The sequence below is a fragment of the Pezoporus flaviventris genome, unplaced genomic scaffold (assembly GCF_033815535.1).
Source record: "Pezoporus flaviventris isolate CSIRO_AGI_PZ_B2104156 unplaced genomic scaffold, CSIRO_AGI_Pfla_v1 ptg000035l, whole genome shotgun sequence".
Classification (NCBI taxonomy): domain Eukaryota; kingdom Metazoa; phylum Chordata; class Aves; order Psittaciformes; family Psittacidae; genus Pezoporus; species Pezoporus flaviventris.
Window position 1 is genome coordinate 1,114,995 of NW_026892583.1, and position 23,209 is coordinate 1,138,203.

At 39.8% G+C, this 23,209-nt stretch overlaps 1 protein-coding gene across 6 annotated transcripts in view; it reads left to right on the plus strand.

The window, feature by feature from the left end:
• The window catches only part of SHANK2 (SH3 and multiple ankyrin repeat domains 2), a 361,673-nt gene that overhangs the window by 303,250 nt on the left and 35,214 nt on the right, over nucleotides 1-23,209 (plus strand). For 4 of the 6 annotated variants that reach the window (XM_061462086.1, XM_061462081.1, XM_061462085.1 and 1 more), the window contains 3 exons: nucleotides 15,522-15,657; nucleotides 17,983-18,063; nucleotides 21,136-21,156. In XM_061462086.1, coding sequence (XP_061318070.1) covers nucleotides 15,522-15,657; nucleotides 17,983-18,063; nucleotides 21,136-21,156 — 238 coding nt within the window. The remainder of the gene's footprint in view (nucleotides 1-15,521; nucleotides 15,658-17,982; nucleotides 18,064-21,135; nucleotides 21,157-23,209) is intronic. The other 2 variants (XM_061462082.1, XM_061462083.1) reach the window with 1 other exon arrangement.

Sequence of the window (23,209 nt, forward strand, 5' to 3'; positions counted from 1 at the left end):
ATCAAGCTGGGGTTTTGCTGTCTATGTATATTTGGGTTTGTTGTTAGGGGTTCTTTTTAATTTAATGCACAGCAAATCAAAGTGCACGATAACAAATTTGCAGAATTACTATTATTAGGAATGAGGCTGCTGTTTTCTAATTGAAAACCCTTTTCTGTTATCTTCACTTGGGCTTCATTTACCTCCTTTCCTCAGTGTCTGTGTTCAGTTTGTGACATGTTTCTTTGGATAATATGCTTCTGATGTGTCGCACATTTTTACATGGCCCTGTAGCTCTTCAGTGTGTTCCTAAAATGTCAGTGCGTAACAGCACTGATTCATCCAATACATTGCACAGCTGACTTCTGTTTGGGAAGCTGGCAATTTTGTTGCTAACTTTAGCTATGAAAGAAAGGGGAGGGCAGGTTTGGGTTCCTTTTGGCCACTACAAGGAAAGAAGTGCTTCCAAAGCAGCATTTCCAGCTTGTCTTAATACAGGATCTGACTGCAGAGCAGATGTTCCCGAAGGAAGGGCTGCATCCCCTCATTGCCACTGCAGGCACCCACAGGCTTGGAGCAATGCATAAGGGAAAGCATTGCTCAGCTGGTTTTGTCTTTTGCTGCAAGGATATTGCCTCAGGACTGTGTTCTGTGTAGGCTACGTGGCGCTGCTTGAAAGGCCAGAAAACTGCCTCGTGCTCCGTGAGTCATCAGATCATACGAAAATAGGGTTTTATTTCAAACTATTTACAAATAAAATCAAACTTAATGAAAGGTTTGTTGCTGATTCTTATTCACTATGACAAAATGCTCTGAGGAGTCTGCTGTTATACATCTATGCTGCAGGGTCACTACGCAAAAAAACATTTCTTTTCGCACTTATACTTTCACTTGAGATGATAAAAAGTCATTTTATGTGGACAGTAAGTAAATTAGAACATTGTTACTTCCAGGTGGTAACAAAAGGACTCATTATGAATTAATGAAGTTGCTATTATAAACAAGTTTTTTTTCTTTAAAGAGAATTGCAAAAGTTGTCTTTTGCTACTTTTGAGTTGGTGCTGTGTAACACTATGTTATCTGTGCTAGTGTCAGTTTAACATGGTGGCTACAGATACACATATCCAGACATATATATGTATGTACACAGATACACATACAGATACACTCTTTTACTAAGTAGGATGAGTAGGATTTTTGTTTTGTCCTTGAAATGTATCTGGTGAATTTTGACATTTGACAGCAAAAGTAGATACTAAAAATATTAGATAGTAGATAGTAGTAATAATATTAGATACTTCTAATCTAGAATCTACTATTTTAGCACCTACTATTTTAGTATCTACTATTAGATACTTCCACTATCTAATAGTAGATACTAAAATTATTGGTTTGTACAATGTGTTGTGCTCCTAATCAAATCTGATTTTCACTTCCATTCATTGGGCCTTAAATGGTTGGTCAGGTACATTACAGTGGATTAGTTATTTTCCCTTTTCAAGGCTGTTGAACCAGAGCACAGGCTTAAAGGTCCCAAGGTGTCAGCATGTCTTTCTGCAACCAAGCTGCTACAGTTATAGAATCGTAGAACGGTTTGGGTTGGAAAGGACCTTAAGATCATCCAGTTCCAACCCCCCTGCCTTGAGGAGGGACATCTCACACTAAACCATGTCACCCAAGGCTCTGTCCAACCTGGCCTTGAACACTGCCAGGAATGGAGCATTCACAACTTCCCTGGGCAACCCATTCCAGTGCCGCACCACCCTTCCAGTAAAGAACTTCTTCCTTATATTCAATCTAAATTTCCCCTGTTTAAGTTTTAACCCATTACCTCTTTTCCTATCACAGTTGGAGTGGATTCTTTTTTTCTGCCTTAGTAATTCCAATCTGTTCCTTGCTTGTAGGTAGTTTAAAATGTATTTATAATTTAGTTTGGTTATTTTAAACTAAACAGTTGCATATTTGTAATTACAGCGTGCTATGCCCCTATGATGCTGGATGTGCTTAAGCATTCCTTAGGGCTTCAGTCTTCATTCAGTCTTGTTCTCAGGCATAGCCATGGCCATGTGGTCGCCAGGCATAAACTGGTGACCGGTTCTTTAGTCACTAGTGCTATATAAGCATAAAGTTAATTGAATCAGGACTTGCTGGATCCAAGGATGCCCTTCAGTAGTACAGGTCAGCTGCACGGCTCTGCTGGGCAAACAGGAGTCAAATGATCAGATGCTCTTGGGACACCAAGTGGTGCTGAACTTGGGCTGCCCACAGGCTCCATGGGTCTGGTGGGGGACAAATTTAAACACCTGCCCACAGAGTGTGTAATGTTCTAATAGGTGTTAAAACACAAAACCGCACTCCTTCCCAACAGTAATCACTGCAGACACACATCAAGTAAATGTGCTTTACAACAAGGCCCAGTCTTTGTGGTTAAAAAATCAAGCTGTTCCTGTTTCTGTCTCTGGAAGCAACTCTTTATGTTCTTCCATAGAGAAAGTGACTGGATTTCATGCTGAATAAGGAATATTGTTTTACATTGGCTTACCTATTTAAAGCTCTCTTGTGTAGCTCTTATTTCCTTACTTGCTTGTAGCATGTATATCTGAACAAAGTAATTGCCTGCAAGTCTCACTCTAAAGACATAAATGTTTTATTGTGTTTTCTTTTAGCTTTGTATAGCAAATGCCAACACATACATCCCAACCTAACAGTTCTGTGAGGTTTAACAACATGATACATGGCCTCCAAAAAACCTTATGAGCGATTCCAGGTTGAAGGCAGCGCAGTTAAAACTAACATGACTTTAAGAAAGAGTTATCTCTGGATGCTGCAGGGCTTTCCTATATAAAGAGAAATACATGAGCAATTCATTTTTTTTATTGTTTCTAGTGCAGAGGCATTTTCTGGAAAGTGACTCTATGTGGGAGGAGGAAATATAGATTATCTGTGCTTGATGGCAACACATTCTGTCAATATATCTGTGTAATCTCTGTAAAGACTTTAACTAAAAAGCATGGAAATGTACAGAACCAGTCAGTTGATCTTGCATCTATAATGTTTCATTTTAAATTGTGTTGCTTGGTTCATGTGTGCTTACCTAATGAGAAGGACTGTTGGGCTGCAGAATTAGTACTCCTAAAGAGATCTATATTTTGATCCTATCTTAGAATTCTCTGCCTAATGGCCTTTAATGTAGGTATGCACAGTTTTAAAAATAGAAGGGCTCAGCCTGCTATCTTCTACCTACTGTAAATACTTATAAGGTGGTTCATTCAGAATTCAGATAAAGATCTATTGTCTTCTCGGTGCTTGCATAATACCACTGTACTCCTGATTTGAAAAAAAAAAAAGGATTTATTTTTAGGGTTGAGCATAGCCTCATGTTTTTATGAAGTGTTAAACTGGGAATCATTTCATTGGGGTCTGAAGCATTTAATTGCTTCAAAGGTCATTGTGGCAGATGAGCACTACTCCAGGGTGCAATTTCACGAGCACTTGCAGCAGGAATGCTTCAGCTTCCTCTGTCCTTCATGCCTGTTCCCACACACAGGTGAGGCTGCTCCATGAGTGAGCTCCAGGGATAGGCCTAGCTTAGCAATGCAATTTGTCCCAACAGAATCCTGTTCTTCAGGCTTCCTTGCAAGGAGCTGTCCCAGAAGAGCTGAGGGATGCACCATCAACGCGTGGTAGTACCAAAAGGGTGCTTGTCCACAACTTGTCCACCCACTGTGCTGCCCATCACTGGCCCAGCAGTCAGATCACAATGATCATTTGTGGAATCATGAAATGATTATTTCACTTAAATGATGCAGATTAAAATGATCCTCCTGGGGTTTTTTTCCCCTCTGGAGTCAGCTTCTCAGAAAAGCCCCACAACCATTAGTGTCTCTGCTGAGTGATTGCCAAACTAGTACGTGTGTGAGCGGTCAGCAGGGGAGAGCAGAAGGACAAGAGCCTGTTAAACTTGCTTTTGCACTGCAGAACCACTACTTGAACGTGCAGCTTGGGTTGCATTGCTTTTCTTTACGTGAGCAGACGGGTTTGCTCAGACCTCACAACAAACCTCAGCAGAGGTGGTAACTGTATACGTCAGAGAAACGAGGAGAAACCAGCTTTGCTTGCAGTGGATGAGCAGTTTTAGGTTTTCATGCATGCTTTCATCTGTGAAGGGCAGATATGCAGGAGATGTTTCGTTAGTATATGGGTGACCTCTAGTTTGCTATTTTTGGTACCTTATTTTTGGTGCTGGTTCAGTACCATAATTTATAGGCTGTAATAGCATCTGAGAACAAATTAAATGCAAGAGACATGTTCATGAAATGAATGTTAAGATACTCACTGTTGCACTTCAAACTTCATTTTAATTTTACTGAATTTTAAATTAGAACATATATTTTTAAAGCTTTGGAATTTGGTAAAAAAAAAAAAAAGAAAAAGAAATCTTTCCTTATTTTATTTTAAGGAAAGAAGCAACAAACATACCAGCGAGCGGATGAACTGTTGGGTACTAATGGAACTCAGATACACAAAATAAGTCCATCCTCAGAAGACAAAAGGAGTAACAAATAAACACAGTGCCAACAAAACTAGGGCAAGGGGAGAGGTGAATGCCAAATCCAACCTCTGTGATTAAATTTTAGGCCACCCTTCTCTTAAGGATCACTGTGAACCAGCCGGGTGACATACTTGTCTCTGGCATGCTCCTGAGTTAGCAGGACAGGGTTAAGGAAGAGAAGAGAAGATTTGGTAGGGAAAGGAGATGAAATGTTAAACTGTGCCCAGACTTTCTTCCTATCTATTGACCACACTGTGCCCAGTCTCCATGGCTGGAGCACTAGAGCTTGTCCCCAGGTTCTCCTGTCTGATGGCTGAGCTGAGTGTGCTGAAATGGAGAGCTGAGGCCTGCCAGACAACCACTGCACATCTTTATGTCATCTTTGACATCCTCAGACCATTAAATATTCAGTGAATACAAGTCACATTCTTTAAACCAGGTTAAGCTATCAAGTGGAAGTCACTATCTCATACTGCCTTGTATCAATAGATACCAGTTTGGTGGAATACTATTCTGAAGATTCCTCAGAAATGGAAATGTTTTCAGGTGTGTCTGTGAGATAGGAAAACAGATGTGTGCAGTTCACTTGATTTTTTTTCCCTAAGAGAAGTTGGGAGGTAACAAACTATTACCTCTTGCACCTGAAAGCCATTGGACAGATTCATCTTAAGTGTCATTTAATTGATCGCAGTACACTGCAGTTCAATCAACTGCAATAAAGTTAATTGAACCTCTGATAAGAAATGGGCCTTAAACCAAATAGAAACAGGTCCTGATTAGTGGAAACAATTATTTCTAATAGGAATGGGCCCAAGTAATTGAGTGATGCTTAAATGTTCTGTTTAAGGTGGTCCTATGAGGACAGTAGTACTGTTACTTTCAATAGCTTTCAGATTAGATACAAGCAGGCAAAATGCAAAATGTTAGAGTAAAATGCTGCTTTAACATGGTTCCACCTTTTAAGCCATGCCATGGGTAAGAGATAAACGGCAACCTTCAATGCTGCTGCTTTTCTTGTAGTGGATGTTTTCAACTTTGACCCCAAACTTGACCACTGAGTTCTTTACAGAAGCAATGCTGATGTTTGTATTTCTTGGCAATGTTTTTAACGGGACAAAAGATGTTCTTGAGAAACATTTTGTTACCTTACTCCATTGCTTTTGTTTTCTAGTAAGGCTTGATTATTATTGAAAGCCGTTAAGTAAAATAACCTGGGAATAAGCAAAGATCCAGTAAAATATCCAGTTGTGTTTTCTCATTGTGCTGTGTTTGTGTGCATATATATACATAGAGATGGACACGAGCAAAAATCACAACTTGACTCTTGTGGAAAAAGGTCACGGCTTTTGCAGTTGTTAAACCAACATGAGGATCAAATATTTTCTTGCTGAACATAAACTCCCAAACATTTTCCACTGGCTGTGTGTAAGTAACTCTCTCAGGTACTCACAAATGTCTCTGCTCCAGGTCAAGGGCTGTGAGGAAGGGGGTAACACCAGCATTCCCCACCTAAGTCTAGTAGGTTATTAGAAGAAAGTACGTTTTGTGTTTCTCTTGAGAGGTCAGACATGGGTGCAGTGGAGGTTGGGTGAAATACAGGTGGACATACGACCATCTTTGTAAGCTAGTTTGAAGTTAGACACATAGTTAGAAGCAAAAGTTAGACACATAGTTAGACACATAGTTAAGACATATAGATAGACACATGAAGTAGACACATAGAAGCAAAAACCAAAACCAAACTCTTCTGACTTTGAAGGGCTGGACAACTATTGTGCTCCATTTGGGTTTTAGACTCTTTGTCATGGTAGGTTATTAAAATGCTTGTTCAGCCAACACAGGACATTACTCCCATCTGATAGATGGGAGTTTGTAGAATGCATGGAGAGTAGCAGGAAACCAGCTATTGCGGCTTCTGGCAGTTTTGGCTCAGGGAAAAAGGATCAATACAAGCTAGTCACAGCTAGGATGGAAATTAGAGGAAAAGAAGGTTCTTTCCAGAGGTTCTGTGTCTAACAGGAATAACAGGGACAAGAAATCTAAGAAGTTCCAAGATGGAGCTTGGCTAAATGTTAAACAAATTATGTGATGCAGTTGCCATGACAACAAAGGAGTCTGGAGCTTATGAGCTGGGATGCCTCTTCATTCCAATGCTTCTATCAGAAATAGATGTTCCTAAACACAGCTCAAGATGTGCAGTACTGGTGCTACTCAGAGGGATGAAGAGATGCAGGCTAAAGCCTTCCTCAGCAGCGGGGCTCAGCTATCTCTAGGCAAAGACAAGGTTCTTGCTGCAGTTCAGAAGACGAGAGTTTTGTCATTGCTGTATCAACTGCAGGAAGTCTGTTAACTGGCTGGAGCAGCCCTGCAGAACCTGGGCTTCACCAGGGAGACTGCTTCAGCATGTCCTTGCTGGAGACAAGCCCCAGGTAGTTCGCAGTTCCTTGTCATGGGAGCTGCTGGAGAAAAGGCACAATGTTCCCCCGTGTGGAAACAGGCGGAAGTGTGGTGACAGGATGAGACAGAAAGCCTCAAGACGTGTTATCTCCACAGTGTCTTTTCCTTAGATATCTTATAGCTTGTTTGTTTACCCCAGTGTTTGAACTTACGCAGAGAAATTTGTGCTGTGGCAGTGCTACCACTGATTTTGATACTTCTGTAATTCATATGTACCTCTTCTTCTGAAAGGATTCCTTATGATAGGACAAGGGGTGATGGGTTTAAACTTAAACTGGGGAAGTTCAGGTTAGATACAAGGAAGAAGTTCTTTACTGTGAGGGTGGTGAGGCACTGGAACAGGTTGCCCAAAGAAGTGGTAAATACTCTGTCCCTGACAGTGTTCAAGGCCAGGCTGGACAGAGCCTTGGGCAACATGGTCTGGTGTGACGTGTCCCTGCCCATGGCAGGGGTTGGAACTGGATGTTCTTAAGGTCCTTTCTAACCCAAACCATTCTATGATTCTGTGATTCTTTATTTGAAGAAACCCCATAGGATCACATTGTTGAGGTAGATGTCATCTCTGGTGACCACCTAGTCCAGTTTCCTGATCCTTTACAGCCTCCCGTGCATTAGGGCCACTAACCCAGGCAAATCGATGAACAGGGGGATTACTATTACAAATTTACTAATGCAAGATTCCAGATGGAATTTCCTCATGCTGATATCCCTGATTCTGTGTTTGGGTGTTGGGTTTTTTTAATAGTGCCTTTTAAGTCACCAGTTCATGAAGTCTTTGAAGCATCTTTTACACTAATTACATGAAATGGGCATTGGTCAAACACTAATCACAATCAGAGATATTAGTGTTGGAGACCAGAATGTAACCTATTTTCTTATTTGTATGAGTAGGTTTTCAGGAGTTTCCAGAGACTGTTTCAGGACCTTTTCAAGTAGATGAATAGTTGAGGCCCAGTGGACTGAAGCCATCTCCTTTTGTCTTTTTGTTCAAACTTCTGTAGCATGATGTGAATAATGGAGCTTACAAATAGAAATTCATGAATAAATTTCCATTATGGGACTCATTTATAAGTTACATTACTTTCTATTTTAAGACACAGATCAAACTCATAGGCCAGCTTTTTGAGACAATGGATCTTGAAATTATTTGTGGTTAAATGCATTTCATAAGCACATAAAATCTCATATTAATCCAAAACATCTTTTGGATTTGGACCTTTTTGACTTGCCTTCTCATTAGGATTTCCAAACTCTATCAGCAAATGTATTATTCATTCAGTCCTTTCCTGTAATACTCAGGGGAAGTATGCTGCCAACAGGATTTGATTGAATTTGCTTTGCACAGAAACCTTTCAAGGTGTACTGTCCACTTTCATGCTGCTTATGAGCCTGTTGATGCTGAATTACAACAGAAGGCAAGCACTGGTAAAAGCATTCAGCATTTAGAGTGAATTTATGGGGTTTAACATAGATTTGAGACACTAAATACACTTGTAGAGTGCAGATTTTGGACCTGAACTAAGTTCGTGCTATAGACTGCTCCAGCCCATCACAAAGTGTTCAGGTCAACACAACCACAAGACACCGTGACCTGGTCTAAGTTTTGGACCTAAGTTTGTGCTATAAACTGCTCCAGCTCATCACAAACTGTTTGGGGGAACACAACCCCTACATCACAACCAATTGCTGGTGTTCAGTGAGTTACAGAGTCTTGCAGCAGACCCCTGGGTTAGCACCACTGATACAATGAGTGAACAAATAACTTCCCAGAGATTGTTTAGGTCACTGTGTCTTTGTCTCACGTTTTAGTCTACAAAATAAGAGCACTTCACAGATGGGATATTCCTGCTGCTTTGTGACATCCTGACACAGCGTTAAGTGCACATCTGTGTAGTTACTTGAAATGCAAAAGTATAATCTGAGCCCACAAAATGACTTGTGTGCTATTTATTGCACTGGTACAAATTGTAATTGGGTTAACATGTGTTCTGTAAAAAACCGATGGATTTTTAAGGAGTGTGTAGGCAGGGGTTGTACGTGTGTGTAACAGGTTTGGGGTTTGTTGTTCTTTGAAGTACTTCAATGGACAGGAAGAGCTTTTGGAAGCTTATTTTGACAGAACATGCATTCACAACTGCAAGGTGAATTTATTCACCATTGCACCGATCGTCATTGTGAGCAGAATGATGGAGTTTTGTCTGCTTAATTTCTGTTGAAAATGATTGACTGTATTTTCCACTGAGAGAAAGTTTAGATAATGAAAAGATTAAGAAGATGCAAGAAATTAAGATTTTTTTATTATTATTAATAGAACAAACTCTGCAAAGGTCTCTTTCTCTGGTAGTGTTTTTTCTTTTGCACCTTCCTACGGCAAGGCTGCTCTGGTGAATATGTTCCAGCTCATGCATCTGCTGTCCTACCACTTGCAGGTTTGGTGCTTTGTTTTGTTTTATTTTATTTTATTTCATTTTATTTCATTTCATTTTCATAGAGTCATAGATTCATAGAATAGTTTGGGTTGGAAAGGACCTTAAGATCATCTAGTTCCAACCCCCTGCCTTGGCCAGGGACATGTCACACTAGAGCATGTTGCCCAAGGCTCTGTCCAACCTGGCTTTGAACACTGCCCCAGCATCTCTGGGACACTCATTAACACTCTTCCCCCCCCCCCCCAAATCCACATTTTTCGATAATAGCATTTTTTTTCCTCCCCTAAATCTGCCTGTGGAAGTGAGCTAAATGCATGTGTTTACGCACTGAAGAGTCTGTTTGCACTCAGATGTTTCCTGGTGGGGAATGTGGCAAAAGAATGAGGACCTGCCCAATTGTAGCTTTCTCTGGGGACTAGGTGGGCACTGTAAAGAATAATATACTCCTTCATTTACTTTAAAATCTGGAAATACTTTTATTTGGGGGGTGGAAGGGTAAGTTTCATCTTCAGGGAACAAATTTCAAGGTAATTCTATCTCTGTCCTTGCTCCTGCAGTCAATACCAGCTGCCCTGTAGGCAGCATAGTGATCATTTAGTATTGTGCCAATGTAATTATACACGAAACAACCAGTTTACGGTTTTCATGCCCCTCAGCAGCACCTGTGTGGCTGCACTGCCTCACATCTTGCTGTAGTCCTCTCTCTTCCTGCAGCATATTGAAGCTCTTTGTGGCCTCTGAGATTACCTAAAATGTTTTTGTACAAACAGACCAGAAGACACCTGCTTCTGCTTCTTTGTGCTCATAGCAGTCATCTCATGTTAAAAAGTGCTTCTGCCTTCCTCCTCTGCTTCTGGCTTCAGGCCTTCTTTTGTGGTACCCTTCCCAGCCAGAGCACATCTCTTGAAATCACCCATCAGATGACTTTGCTGCCTTCCATTCATACTCAAACCAGTTGCCATCCTATCCCTTTGTAAACTTCTTCCATTTAATGAGCTATTTTCCTCCTGCGTCCTGTGCACTTGTGTCTGGGTTGCCTGAACAGGAGCATCTTTTTCTTGGTAAAGTTCAGAAGGAATTTATTGATGTCATGGGTTTTCATGCATCTTCTATGTGGAGAAAAAATGTGATTGATATTTGGCTCTTGGAGACCACAGCGTTATTTATTCTTGAGTAAAGTTTATTATTTCTATTGGGTTTTATGGGATTTAAATGTTGTGATGTACAAATGCTCAGTAAGATCAAGTCAGAGCAGTGCACCTGGATGTTAGAGATAGTGTAGTTTATGACTATCAGTTTGTTACTGCTTTAGTCCATGCTTTTGAATCATCTCTTGGGAGAATGGCCATGTTGGAGAGAGAACTCTTCATTAGTGATGTTCAAAGCTCTTTATGCAAGAGGAATGTCATTGTTGACCACAGTCTTTGGTTTGGAGCTTTAAGCATGCGTAAGTCGCAGCTCTGAAGCACACCAAATGCAAGCCCCAAAGCTCTTTCAGTTCTCTAAGAGGGTGTTGGAGGAAGCAGCAATGTGTCTGCTGTGGTCACAGTGGTGGGGGTGCAAAGGAGACACAGCACACTGCTTTTTGTCTTGGAGAACTGACTGTTTCACACTCTAGTGTATTGCATTGCTGTAGGAAGCTGTGAAATGACAACTACGTCAATAACTGATTCCATAGCTAGGGGAAAGGAATAAAACCTCTTAACTCTGCGGAGGTGACGGCAAGTATTGTTTGCTTTCATGGAGGAATATTTAGTGTCTTAAATGTTTCCAAAAGTGTCTGGATTGAGCAGCTGCGTGTACCTCCACTTATGGCTGCAAACAGGTCCATCCATATCTCCTCCAAATACTGACCAATCACGGAATCATAGAATCAGCTGGGTTGGAAAAGACCTTTAAGATCATCAAGTCCAACCAAGACCCACTAAACCATGTCACTGAGGGCCTCATCTACACAATGTGTGAACACTTGCAGGGACGGTGACTGCAGCCCTGCCCTGGGCAGCCTGTTCCAATGCCTGAGCACCCTCTGGGGCAGGAATTGTTCCTCAGCTCCATCTAAACCTGCCCTGGTGCAGCTTGAGGCCGTTTCCTCTTGTCCCATCCCTTGTTCCTTGGGAGCAGAGCCCAGCCCCTCCTGGCTCCATCCTCCTGTCAGGCAGTTGTAGGCAGCGATCAGGTCCCCCCTGAGCCTTCTCTTCTCCACACTGAACCCCCCAGGTCCCTCAGCCCTTCCCTATCACACTTGGGCTCCAGGCCATGCACCAGCTCCATTGCAATTCTCTGGCCCCGCTCCAGCACCTCAATGTCTCTCTTGCACTGAGGGGCCTAGAATAGGCATAGTGTTGCTCTGCCTTTCTCTCGTGCCACCTGCCATTAGGTGTAAGCTGACTTGCAGTGGTGTGATCCTGTGGGGTGAAGGCTGGGGAGCAACTGCCTCTTGCCTGTGGCCTTGGCTCTGTGCATGGTCACTCGATCCTTTCCACCCAGTGGTTCACGCCAGGTAATGTTGCATGAGGTACATCAAAAACAGTGGTATAAGCCTTGTGTCTGATAATACTTCAAGTTATTGACATGCAACACATTGCACACTACTAGCAAATTATTTTATATGAAAAAATTGTCTACTATGGATTTTTCTCATTTCTCTCCAGTTGCTCTTAAGTCATCACTCTCCTGCCTTGTAAATTGTACTGCTCTAAAAAAGCCCGTGTACCTTGATCATACAAGGTAGAAAAAGTGCTGAGACATAGAGATGAAAAAATCTTGATCTTCACCAAAGTATTCTTCCTTTTAAACGCTTCAAGAACATTTCATGCCTGCCCAAAGTGAAAGCTCAGCCTGAGATAGCTCAGGCTTCCAGCTGAGGCTAATTTTTCAAGGCATTGAGTCTGGAATAATTGTATTATTTCATGAATTATTTCTCAGTAGCTTCCATCCCACTGCCCAGTTTTAACCAAATGATGCTAAAATGTGAATTTCAAGCATATAAAGTCCTGAGACTTTTCCTGAGAGTTGGGAATGGATAGAAGAGATTTATTGAAAGTGTTGGCTGTCCCAAGGGGCAGTTTTCCTTGCATTTGCATTATTGGCTCACCAGATGCCATTGTTGTCACATGGAACCAGCCACAGCACGTACTTATTTCTGTTCTGTATTTTCACATATGAAGGACATCGGAAAGAATGTTCTGTGCAGGGAAATTTGGGGGAAGAGTCAAAGGGAAAGAAGAACGTAAGGTTTTGCAGTGAAAGACTACAGAAAATACGATGAAAGATTGGGTTGAAGAGGAGAGAGACACAAATTTGTGCCTGCAAAGCAGCTTTGGTAGTTTGGCTGTTTGTAGAACATCCTTCTACACATTTTGCCACTAAAAGCAAAAGGATATTGTAATGTTTCAAAGAAGGCCAGATTGGACAGAGCCTTGGGTGACATGGTTTAGTGTGAGGTGTCCCTGCCCATGGCAGGGGGTTGGAACTGGGTGATCTTATGGTCCTTTGCAACCCTAACTATTCTATGATTCTATGAATGCGATTCACATTTAATATCAATTACAGTACAGTACAATTACATAGATATCTGGTTTACTGCTTGTGAAAGTTCACTGTCTTCAGCCTGTTTGTAAAGCCTGGATGAGGTTCAGTAACCGTTCCCCACTGCCAAAACTTGAGGTGGAAGCAGAGACAGTCTCACCACATTATTCACACCTGATAAAGTTTTGCTGAATAATATCAAACTAAAAATATCAAAGCAACCTGCTGGAACTCTGGTGACTTACTCCTTATACTGACCATTTCTGGAGTCATTTGGCTTAGATAGAAAATAGTGAAGAAGAAGGTCAAAAGAAATAGAGAGTTTGTCATTGAAATTGGAATTGAGAATTCCAATGTTGTGGCTTTTTAATCATGCTGTAGTTTTACTCACTGAAGTGCTAAAGGGTAGATGAGGTCCTGCTCTGCTGAATTCCTGATTCTTTTGTTATCAAATATTTCTGTAAGCTCTGGCTTAAATAATCTTCACATCTTCCATCAATATTTTTATCTTTACAATAGAAATCTTTTGGGTCCCAGCTTTTGTAACACTCCTTTTAAACAAAGCTGCTAGAAACAGTCATTTACAGGTGCTGTTTCTGAAGCAGCTTTAAAAAAACGTCATATATATTTGCTCTTGCTCTAAATGTTAAATATCACTGCACATAGGGATGTGAACAGATGGCATGCTGCAGAAGCTGTTGATCATTGTACACATTTATCACTTTACACTAGCGTACATGTGTTTGATTAATCTTAACTTCTGATTTATTTGGAGGTCTCTATTTTTGACAGCAGTTGGGATTATATTGTAATCCACACTGGCTTCCAGTGGCTTAAAATTTAGATCCAGTAAAGATAGAGTAGATGCCTCCTGTAGTTCTTAATTACATAAACTTTTTTGCTGTGGAATAGGATTACCTGGTTTAGGTCTTGACACTGGAAGGAATCGGGAAGTAAATGGATAATTCCATTTGCTAAAATGTTTTAGGCAGATAAAATTTACATGCCATTGGCCCAGCTAAATAAATACCGGATCTTGGGATTAAATGCCAGATGCCAAGAATATGTAAAATAGAACAGCAAGAGTCTTATTCAAATCAATATTCTTTTATATCCCCAACCTACAGAATGGGAGAACTTCATATTTGCCTGCTCAGCAGGTCTGGGTGTTCAGCATGTGTTACACCTACATCACTGCACATGAAACTCAGAAAGCATCTCAAGCTTGTAGCCATCGCACACAGACATACTTTGAGACTTCTGACTGCAGCATTGTGTTTAAATCTGGTTTACCAAGATGTTATTTCAGCATAATGCATTTTGTCTCAGCTAAAGCCTGAAAAAAGACAAGGTTTTCTTTTGCTACAATGGATGGGAAAATGATTTTGAGTTGAAATGGTTCTGCTTGTGCTTGTTCTGCTGAATGGCAATAATATTTAATGAGAGAATTTGCTCTAAACTGCAAATTCTTCCGTGTGTGAGATGCCCAGCCTGTCAGAACAAATAGAGGAGCCTAAAAACACTTTATTTGGAAAATGACTGTTCATTTTGGAAGGCACTGAGCAATCTCAGTGAAATATAACTGAGTCAGTTGAATTTTGGAGAGACATCAACTTCCCAGCATGGATTCTGGCAGCATCTTTTCTTCACTCATTCCATTCCTCAATATCTTTTATGCTCAAACAGCACATGCAGCACTTATATGCAGCTGTCATTCAGATTTCAGATAGCTTTCAGTGACTTCTTCTAGATTGAATGAATAAATCAATTACTTTTATCCATGCTTATACACAGGTTTTATGCCTGTGCTTTCTTCTATGTCCATTAATATTATGGAAAGACATATAGAGCAGAAAATGATGATGCAGCACTAGGAATTACCCAGAGAATATGTATTTTCAGTTTGAATGTTGCAGTGCAGTTTAATTGGCATGACTGCAATAGCCGGTCGGGGCTTCACACACTTAACTCTGTTAAGACTGGTTTGCACTGCTGTGGCCCTCCTGCCTTTGCTTGCAGGACATTAGATCCTTCCAGAAACTTCCAGAAGGAAAATGCTGGGAGATGAGGAGAGCGCATATAATAAAAGAGTGTCTCTTAAACATGAGTTTACTTCAGGAGTGAAAAATCTTTGTTTCCAGATGATCTGTAAAGTAAAAGTTTTTAATTTCTCATTGGTTATGTTAGAGAGCATAGAATGCATTTAAATGTTTGTGGATAATAGAATCATGAATTACTGTCATGTAAGAAAATGGTTTTAGTGTATGAAATGCAGAGTTGTAGCACATGAATTGCTGGGAATAAAACACATAAAGGGAAAGATTTGGTTGACCTTTTTTCATTAACTTCTCTTAAAACATGGCAATTATAAGGAAATTAGGTGCATATTTCATGAAGATCTAGCTTTGTTTTTCTGTTTTCATGTGCTGTTTCTTAAATATGTATTTTTATTAGAAGACAATTAGGAATTAGAAGTTCTCTATCATCCTGTCCTTTCCACCTTCTGTTTCTCAAACTGAAAGAACTGATGTTTTCTGCATGTTCATCTGAAAGGCTGTTCTCTTTCTTTGCAGGTTAACAATGAGAACGTGGTGAAAGTTGGCCACAGGCAGGTGGTGAACATGATTCGACAAGGGGGCAATCACCTAGTTCTTAAGGTTGTCACAGTAACCAGGAATCTTGATCCAGATGACACAGCTAGAAAGAAAGGTACATTTTCCTGTTTTCCTAATGGAGTCTTTTTGGTCTTGCTCCACAGAAAACAGAGCATGGACATGAAATTACTGGTTTATAAATCCTGATTTATGGACTTCACTGTTAAAATTTGAAATAATCTTCTATTTAATTTAGAGCAATTTAATTCTGTTGACTTATGCATTAATATATGACAAAAAGGGTAATATTCCCTTTTCATGCTGGCCATAAAATTTCATCTTTATGGATCTTCATACATTCATATGTTTGAAGATCTTGTAGTAAACCTCCTTGCAGTAGTGAGAGACAAAAACGCAGAAAGAACAGATTGTCTTTTTATGTTTTAATTCTAAACTGAATTACCCTTAAAATCATTGAGAACTACTGATTTGCAAAACACACATTTTAGAAGGGACCTTTGTAAGAATAAGAAAAGTAAGAAATACGTTTTCTTAGTAAGGTTTAATGGAGATTATGGGTTAACCTATATCATAAGGTTGAGCTAATCCCTTAGGAATTTCAGTGTGTTTCCCACCCACTCACCCCCCAGAAAAACCCCACCGAAACTTCACCAAAAGACAAAAAGAAAAAGGATTTTGCACTATTTCCTTCACCTTAGATACCCCTGAGTTTTTTCAGGTAACAGCTACTGTGGGAAGTCATTAGGCCCTCATAATTATCATTAAACAGAAAAGATTGCTGCTGCTAACTAGTGTTCAGTACAGCAACAGCACATTTGTGAAGATTCCTCTTCCTCCCACCAGTTTCTGAAATTGCCGCTCACAGCCACTTGGCTCTTCAGCAGAGGGTGGGCTCCAAACTGCCACCCGAGGGCTGCCTCTTTGTCCTGACTGAAACTTTGGCTACACTGTGAGTGTTCTTGCCATCTGCTTATTAAAATTAAAGCCCATTTGGGGGAAAAAAGGGCATGGTCCTGTGTTATTTTTAGTTTGATGGAATTACTATTCCCGCATTTTTTAGTTTGATAGAATTACTATTCACACATTTTAAAGAAACCTTCCACCTCTGCCTTTTGGGATGTGTCACACTGGCCTGCAAGAAAAGTGCTGTTGTACATAATCCAAAGGGAAGTTGCTTCTGTAAAAACAAACCCAGATCTTTAATCTTTCCAGAGCCTTCTACTGATAATGTATCATTTGCCAAAAAGCCTTCACTCTTTAATTTTGTCCCTTTTTGATGCCTTTCTTGTTACCTGCAATTGCCCTTGTACCTCAGGAATGTGGAAGGATTTTCTTGCTGTCACTCTCCTTTATGGGGAGGCCGGTGGCAGATACCAAATCCCATTTAACAATCCCAAATTCCATTTAACAATCCAGTGCTTTGTGCAGTTTTCCTCACAGATTTGCTGTCACTTCTCTTGTTGGGCAAGGGCAGATCTCGAACTGGAGTTAATATGTGCAGTACCCACACAGCCTCAAATCTGGCACTGAACCTGAGCTATAGTTTTGCTTTCTTGTGACATACTGTCATTCAGGGCTCTGTAAGAAGGTGATAGAGCTTAACAGGGAAAAGGTGATGCTGACACAGAGGACAGGAGAACATTTTCTCCTTCTTTCCTTCATCACTCGTGCCCTCAAACTGATTTGCCACCTCTTGTCAAAATAGTGTAGCCTGATGTATGCTATTGACCAAAACACTTAAGACTTCTGAGTTTTTCATGAGGCCTTTCTGTTTATTGGAAACCCTACCAACACTGGCATAATATGTTTCTGATGTTAAGCTCTTTTCTGACCTCCAGAAACATTTGTTATCAGGATACTAAAACGCATGCTGGATTTTAGTTTCTGTGCTAGCTGATTGCCTTGGCATTTGAAGATCTTCTTTATTCTAAGGATCACCTGTTTTCCCTAGTCTCACTGTAACTATTAAGATAAATTTCAATCTTCTTTCTTGTATTTCTCAGCTTTAAGAGTTTCTTCAAAGATGAAATGAGTCTGGCAGAGATTGCCTGGTCTCCAGGAGATTTTTAGCTATGTATTTCTTAAGAGGGGCACAACTGCTGGGAGGCACTTTCTCTAGAAAGTCTTTTTTCCTACTTTAAAATAGAAGTGCACAGTTCTTTAGCTTTAAATGTTTCTATGTATCCTGTTACATAAAAGCTTGCTGATGTGTCAAACTACCTACGCTAAAGTAGGAACAGTATAGAAATTCAGTACATGAAAAGCATCTCAGGGTTTTTTTCCTCTCTGTGTACGTATTTATTGTTGCCTTATTTAATGTAGCATATTCTTTTAAATGAATATAAACCTGTGTATTTGAATATAGTGCTTTAGAGATGTGGATTTACTTACACTGTATATCCTTCTGTTTAATGCAAAGCCCCACCGCCTCCTAAGCGAGCTCCAACCACTGCACTGACCTTGCGGTCTAAGTCAATGACCTCAGAGCTTGAAGAGCTTGGTAAGAAAGTGTTTTTTCACAAGCATGCTGACATAATAGAAATGTAAATAAATACAAATAAATCGTGCATATATGTTAAAATGCCTATAAGGAACTGCACTGTGTACAGTATATAGAGCAGAAAAGGTTTCAAGAATGCTGCATCTTTGGAGAGTTCAACTTATGCATGATTCGCATGAAGAGTTTTTGTTTAAACTTGTGCCTTTCCTGCTACGCAAGAGAATGTCAATACATTTTTTATGCATCATCAAAGTTTGACACATCTATTAGAAAGTAATGCTGTGTCATATTTTGTTAGCTTTGCTTTCTACCTTTTCAGTTCATCTAATATTGTTTTATTTTAAATTCCTGTGGCCTCTCATTAGTGGATAAAGGTAAGCTGCCAGAAGCTGTTGTTAAAAAGCTGACAGTGTTAAAGCAGCTTCAACTTCAACTTGTTTTCGTTAGCCTCTGCTCAGAGAAAGTGCATATTATTATATCACTTTGACTTCTGTGCATGATATAAACGTAATTCTTCTCACTGTTGGTAATAAAAAAGTACTGAGTCTTTTATTTGCTAAGTTTAAGAAATGTGATTGTAGATTCCTTCGCTTGATCATCCACATTCTAGATATGCATTTGGGAATTTTGATTTGTTTTCTAGAAGTGAGGAAAGTAATAGTGCTTTTCTGTTAGGTCATTAAAAAGTAGAATTTCTGCATCTAGGCTAATAAATATGTTATTAATGGACCATATATACAAAGAGGAAAGCCCAGTGCATATTTATATATGGCCGTGACACTAAACCAGTGTATTTAGCAAGTGATAATTGGGTAGAAAAACAAAGCATGTCCCTCATGGCAGAGTAATAAGAGTCTCTCATATAATAGAACCATTATTCCATGTAACCTTACATTGATTTAAATCCTCACATTTTATAATCACTTTTTTTTTTCTGGCATGGACTCATCTCAAGGCTAACTGTAAGGAATCAAAGCCTTGTGGCCACTTTTTCTCCCCTTGGAAGTTAATGTTTTCTGGGGCAGATGGACCCCATCCATCTTTTAGCGAGTCAAGTCACATAGCTGCAGTGGAAGTTCTTACCAAGAAAGGGGTGCTGAAGTGGTTACTGTCTTCTCTGTGGTATAACAACCAAATGAAGACCAAAATGGAACACTCGAATATGTAGCTCCAAGATCTCAGGAAATTTGGGGTTTCCATGCCAGGAAGTTTAAGAACTTGACCAGAGGTTTCAGCTGTTTGTGAATGCTCCATAATTTTTCTTCCAGGATTAAAATATAAACTATTATTTCTGGAGCCACTTTTGGGGTCTGGATGTTTTGATTTGTTTTCCTTGCATGGAGTGCTAAGAAGTTGTAAAACTTTGCTGGCTTATCAGCAAATTTTCCCAAGGGGCAGAAATACTTGGACACTGATTTACCCCTTCAATCACTTTGGATATTCTTCTATTTCTCTTACTTTTCAGTCTCACATAGTAGATACTGTTCTTAAGGCAGAGAGCAGAAGCACTCTTTTCTAGAGGAAAGTAGCTTATTGATTGTAACATCAGCTCTGCAGTGATGACCATCAGATTTTAGCTTTCTCACCCCCTGTTCAGGTTATAGTACTTGATCTGCTGTTCTCATCGGCTGACAGAAAGCACAGCAGCTCTTGTGGCTAGCAACCATGGAACATACTTGAATCTTTAAGCACCTTTCCCTTCTATATCTTTATCCAGATGGGGCAGATATTAGTGGCAAGACTTCACTATTCTGAGGGATAGTCCTGAACCATGTTTCACAAGTGTATGTCCCCTAGTAAAACTGTAGTGACATTAGAGCATGGCAGAAATTTGTCTTCTTCCTGAACAAGCCTGTAAATACCAGTTGTGTGATACTCTGAACATTTGCCACTCTAGCAAACAATATGACTACTGTTATAAATAACATCTGTGGTCTACCTATTTTAATATTGGTCCTGTTAGCAGAAGGAACAAGAATCCTTAAATTGCACAACAACCAACCAAGCTTCCAAAGAGAAAATGTTCTCACTATCATCAGTTAAAAGTTGTCTTCTGACATAAAACACAGATTGTATGTGTGTATTTATATATAATTTATATATCTTTATTTGTATCTGTGTATATATTGGACATCTGTATGAGCTATGAGAACACCCACATTTTATATACCATTAAAGTATCTAATGAACAAGCATTTGTTTCATAACATATATGTGCAGCCTAAATAGGAAGCATGTAGAGATGAACACTGTGGATGTTCTCATCACTATTTATGTGTAATCCTTTTTCTGAACTAAAGAAGCTCATGGTCTCAATAGCGTCTTGTGGCAGAGAATTCCACAGGCTAATAATGTGCTGTGTACAAATGTATTTCCTTTTTATTGGTTTTAAATGTGATTCCTTTAGTTTTAGTGAATGTCACCTGTTGCATAGGAGAAGAAACAGATAAATAGTATTTCCACATTTGTTTTCCCTCAGAGTCTGTTTTTTTACCAAAGCTAAATAACATCTTTTTCTAAATATATATAGATAGATAGATCTTGCATTCTCTACAGTTACTTCCTTTGCCTGGCTCTGAACTCTACTTACAGTTTTATTGACACCGATTTAGCCACTCCGTGCTCCATAATACTGAGCAGACCATCTCAGTTGTTCTCTTTCAAATGAGTTAATCCAAAATGTGGCAGATAACGTGTGCTCCTGATTCCTTTCCACATCAGTGTGCATGAAAATCCCCTGTTATCGTAGTTGGAAAGCCTTGGTAGCAATAAGTTGCCCCACGTACTGTTTTTAATAAACCTTTTAGGAAACAATATGTACATGTGTCCCTAATACCTGCAGGAGAGCAATTTCATATAGCTAAGGTATAAACCCTGATGAACTGTGCTTTTGCCAAGCTGTTTATCTGTCTGCTGTGGTTTGATAGAGACATGCGTAGCAGAAGCTAGCAGGGAGAGACTGACTTCTTAGATGGAAGAAAAATGTTTATGCTCAAAATAACAGACAAGGATTTAGCATATAAAAATTACCTTCAGAATTGATTCACAGTTCATTCCCTTTCTATTTCCAAGCTTCAGTACGGAAGAAGAAGGGTAAGGGGAAGCATTTTGTCTCTTGTTTAACCTGTTTCTCACCTTTCCATAGTGAAGGATAATAACATAATGTAAATGTTGGCATATAGTCCAGTTTATTTTATGGTGTCAAATGTACATTAATTATTCTATATGTTTTTTAGTTACTTAGTTAATAAATTGCAAACACACTAAGAACTCAAACAGAAGACTACATTTGAAAATAGTCCCCACATTTCTTACTTTTGTCTCCTTTCCTTCATCTTGCCTTTTTTTCCTTCTTTGTATCCAGCTCTTTTCCAAACCCTTCCATATCATCACCCACAGTTACTGTGCTACCTGGCAGCCTCAGAGTATCCGTGGCCAGTAACGTATCCTCAGTGTAGTCCTACGTTAGTGATTTCACTTGTCTCTTTAATGGCCAAATGTTACTCCCATAACCACACTGTCTCTGTCTAAGAAAATAGGGATCTTGCACACAACACTGGCATTTTTTGACCTGGAGAAATGCTGCTCTGCACTATTTTTTCAGTATAACATCTTCCACGCTGTCCCGTATGCATGGAGTGCCCTTCCTGAACTGATTCATAAGGCCACATCCTTCTCCTTGAAATCTCTCCTAAGACCCACTTCCCCTACGATCCCTATTAAGCAATCATCTAAGTAATGATGGCTAGGCAGAGGGGCAGGTAGAAATAGTGGTGCTACCTGGATAGCTTTTCTAAATGTAAATGTATATACATGTATGCAAAGTTTGTTTGTGTTGAACTGTATTTTTCCATGCTCCTGTATGTCATTTTGCTCTCCTAGATTGTGAGCTCTCCTGAGCAGGGCTGTGTCATTTCCACGTTTTCATGGTGTCCAACCCAAGGAAGGGTCTAAAACCTCCCCGAGCCCCTGGGTGATAGCTGGTAAAACAGTCTGCAGTCTTCAACAAAGTTAAGTGTCATGGAAGGGAAAGCTAGGCTGTAGGCAGTGGCTTCTCTCAACAGGGAAGCTTTTGCTTTTTAACACTAAATGGGACAAAAATCAGGATTACTTTTTTCTTTCCTGACCTGCTTTCAGGTCACTAACAAAGGTTCCAGGAAGTGATATTTGCCATTCTCCAATCAGAGAATGTGCCAGAATAAATCCCATTGCTGCTGGTATTTTTCTGAAAAATGTATTTTGGCAGCATGTAAAAAATCATTACGTTCTTGTTGGAGAGTTTTCCTTCAATGGAAAATTCAGTTTTCTGGGTCATAGATGAGGGAGGCATTAAGATGAAAATAATGGCTTTTGTGCTTCTGTTTGACTGGTTTTGTTGGTTGTCTTCTGAGAGGGTTCATGGCTGCTTGGGAAGATAGGAAGAGGGAAAGACATAGGCTGTGTTTTTTTTATGTTCAGATAGAAGATAGGAAGTTTGTGTCTGAAGATCCAAGTAATAACCTGTCTGGGTTCACAACATTATGGCATGGGCAGTATAAGCATATGACTGCAGTCACATAGTGGGAGTTACTAAAACGTAACCTGCATTTCATCCGTGCCACTGATGTTCTGCTTACAGTGGTTGCCTGAGCTGGAGAAACAGCATCCAACTTCAAACTGTATGTTTGGAGGGATGTGTTTTCAATAAGGAAACCGCTTCTGGATTCTGTGGGATAGTGGGGAGGGAGAAGAGGTGTTCTTTTTTCTTTTGTGTCTTGTACATTCACAGGAATTGTTGGATAAGTACATTATAGCAACATGTAAACTAACAGTTGTAGCAGCAGTTTTTTGGAGGCAGTACGTAAAATACAGTTCCAGGTAATGTGGAGTGAGCCTGTTAATACTGAACAGCAACCAAAATATTCATGCAGCAAATTAAAAAGAAGATTTGATAATACTCAAAAAACCTTAAAAGAAAAATTTCAGGTCATAGTTTTCCTCATCACTGCAGAAAATACTATTTTCAAAATTAATATTTTAAAATAATAGATTTAACTTCTCATAGGAAAGTTTATGTGGCTTTCTAAGGGAGTTTCCTTCAGTTTGTTTTTTCAACTTGTTTATCATTAACTTCTTGTGGATGGAGAATGTTAAAATTAGTTGGTAC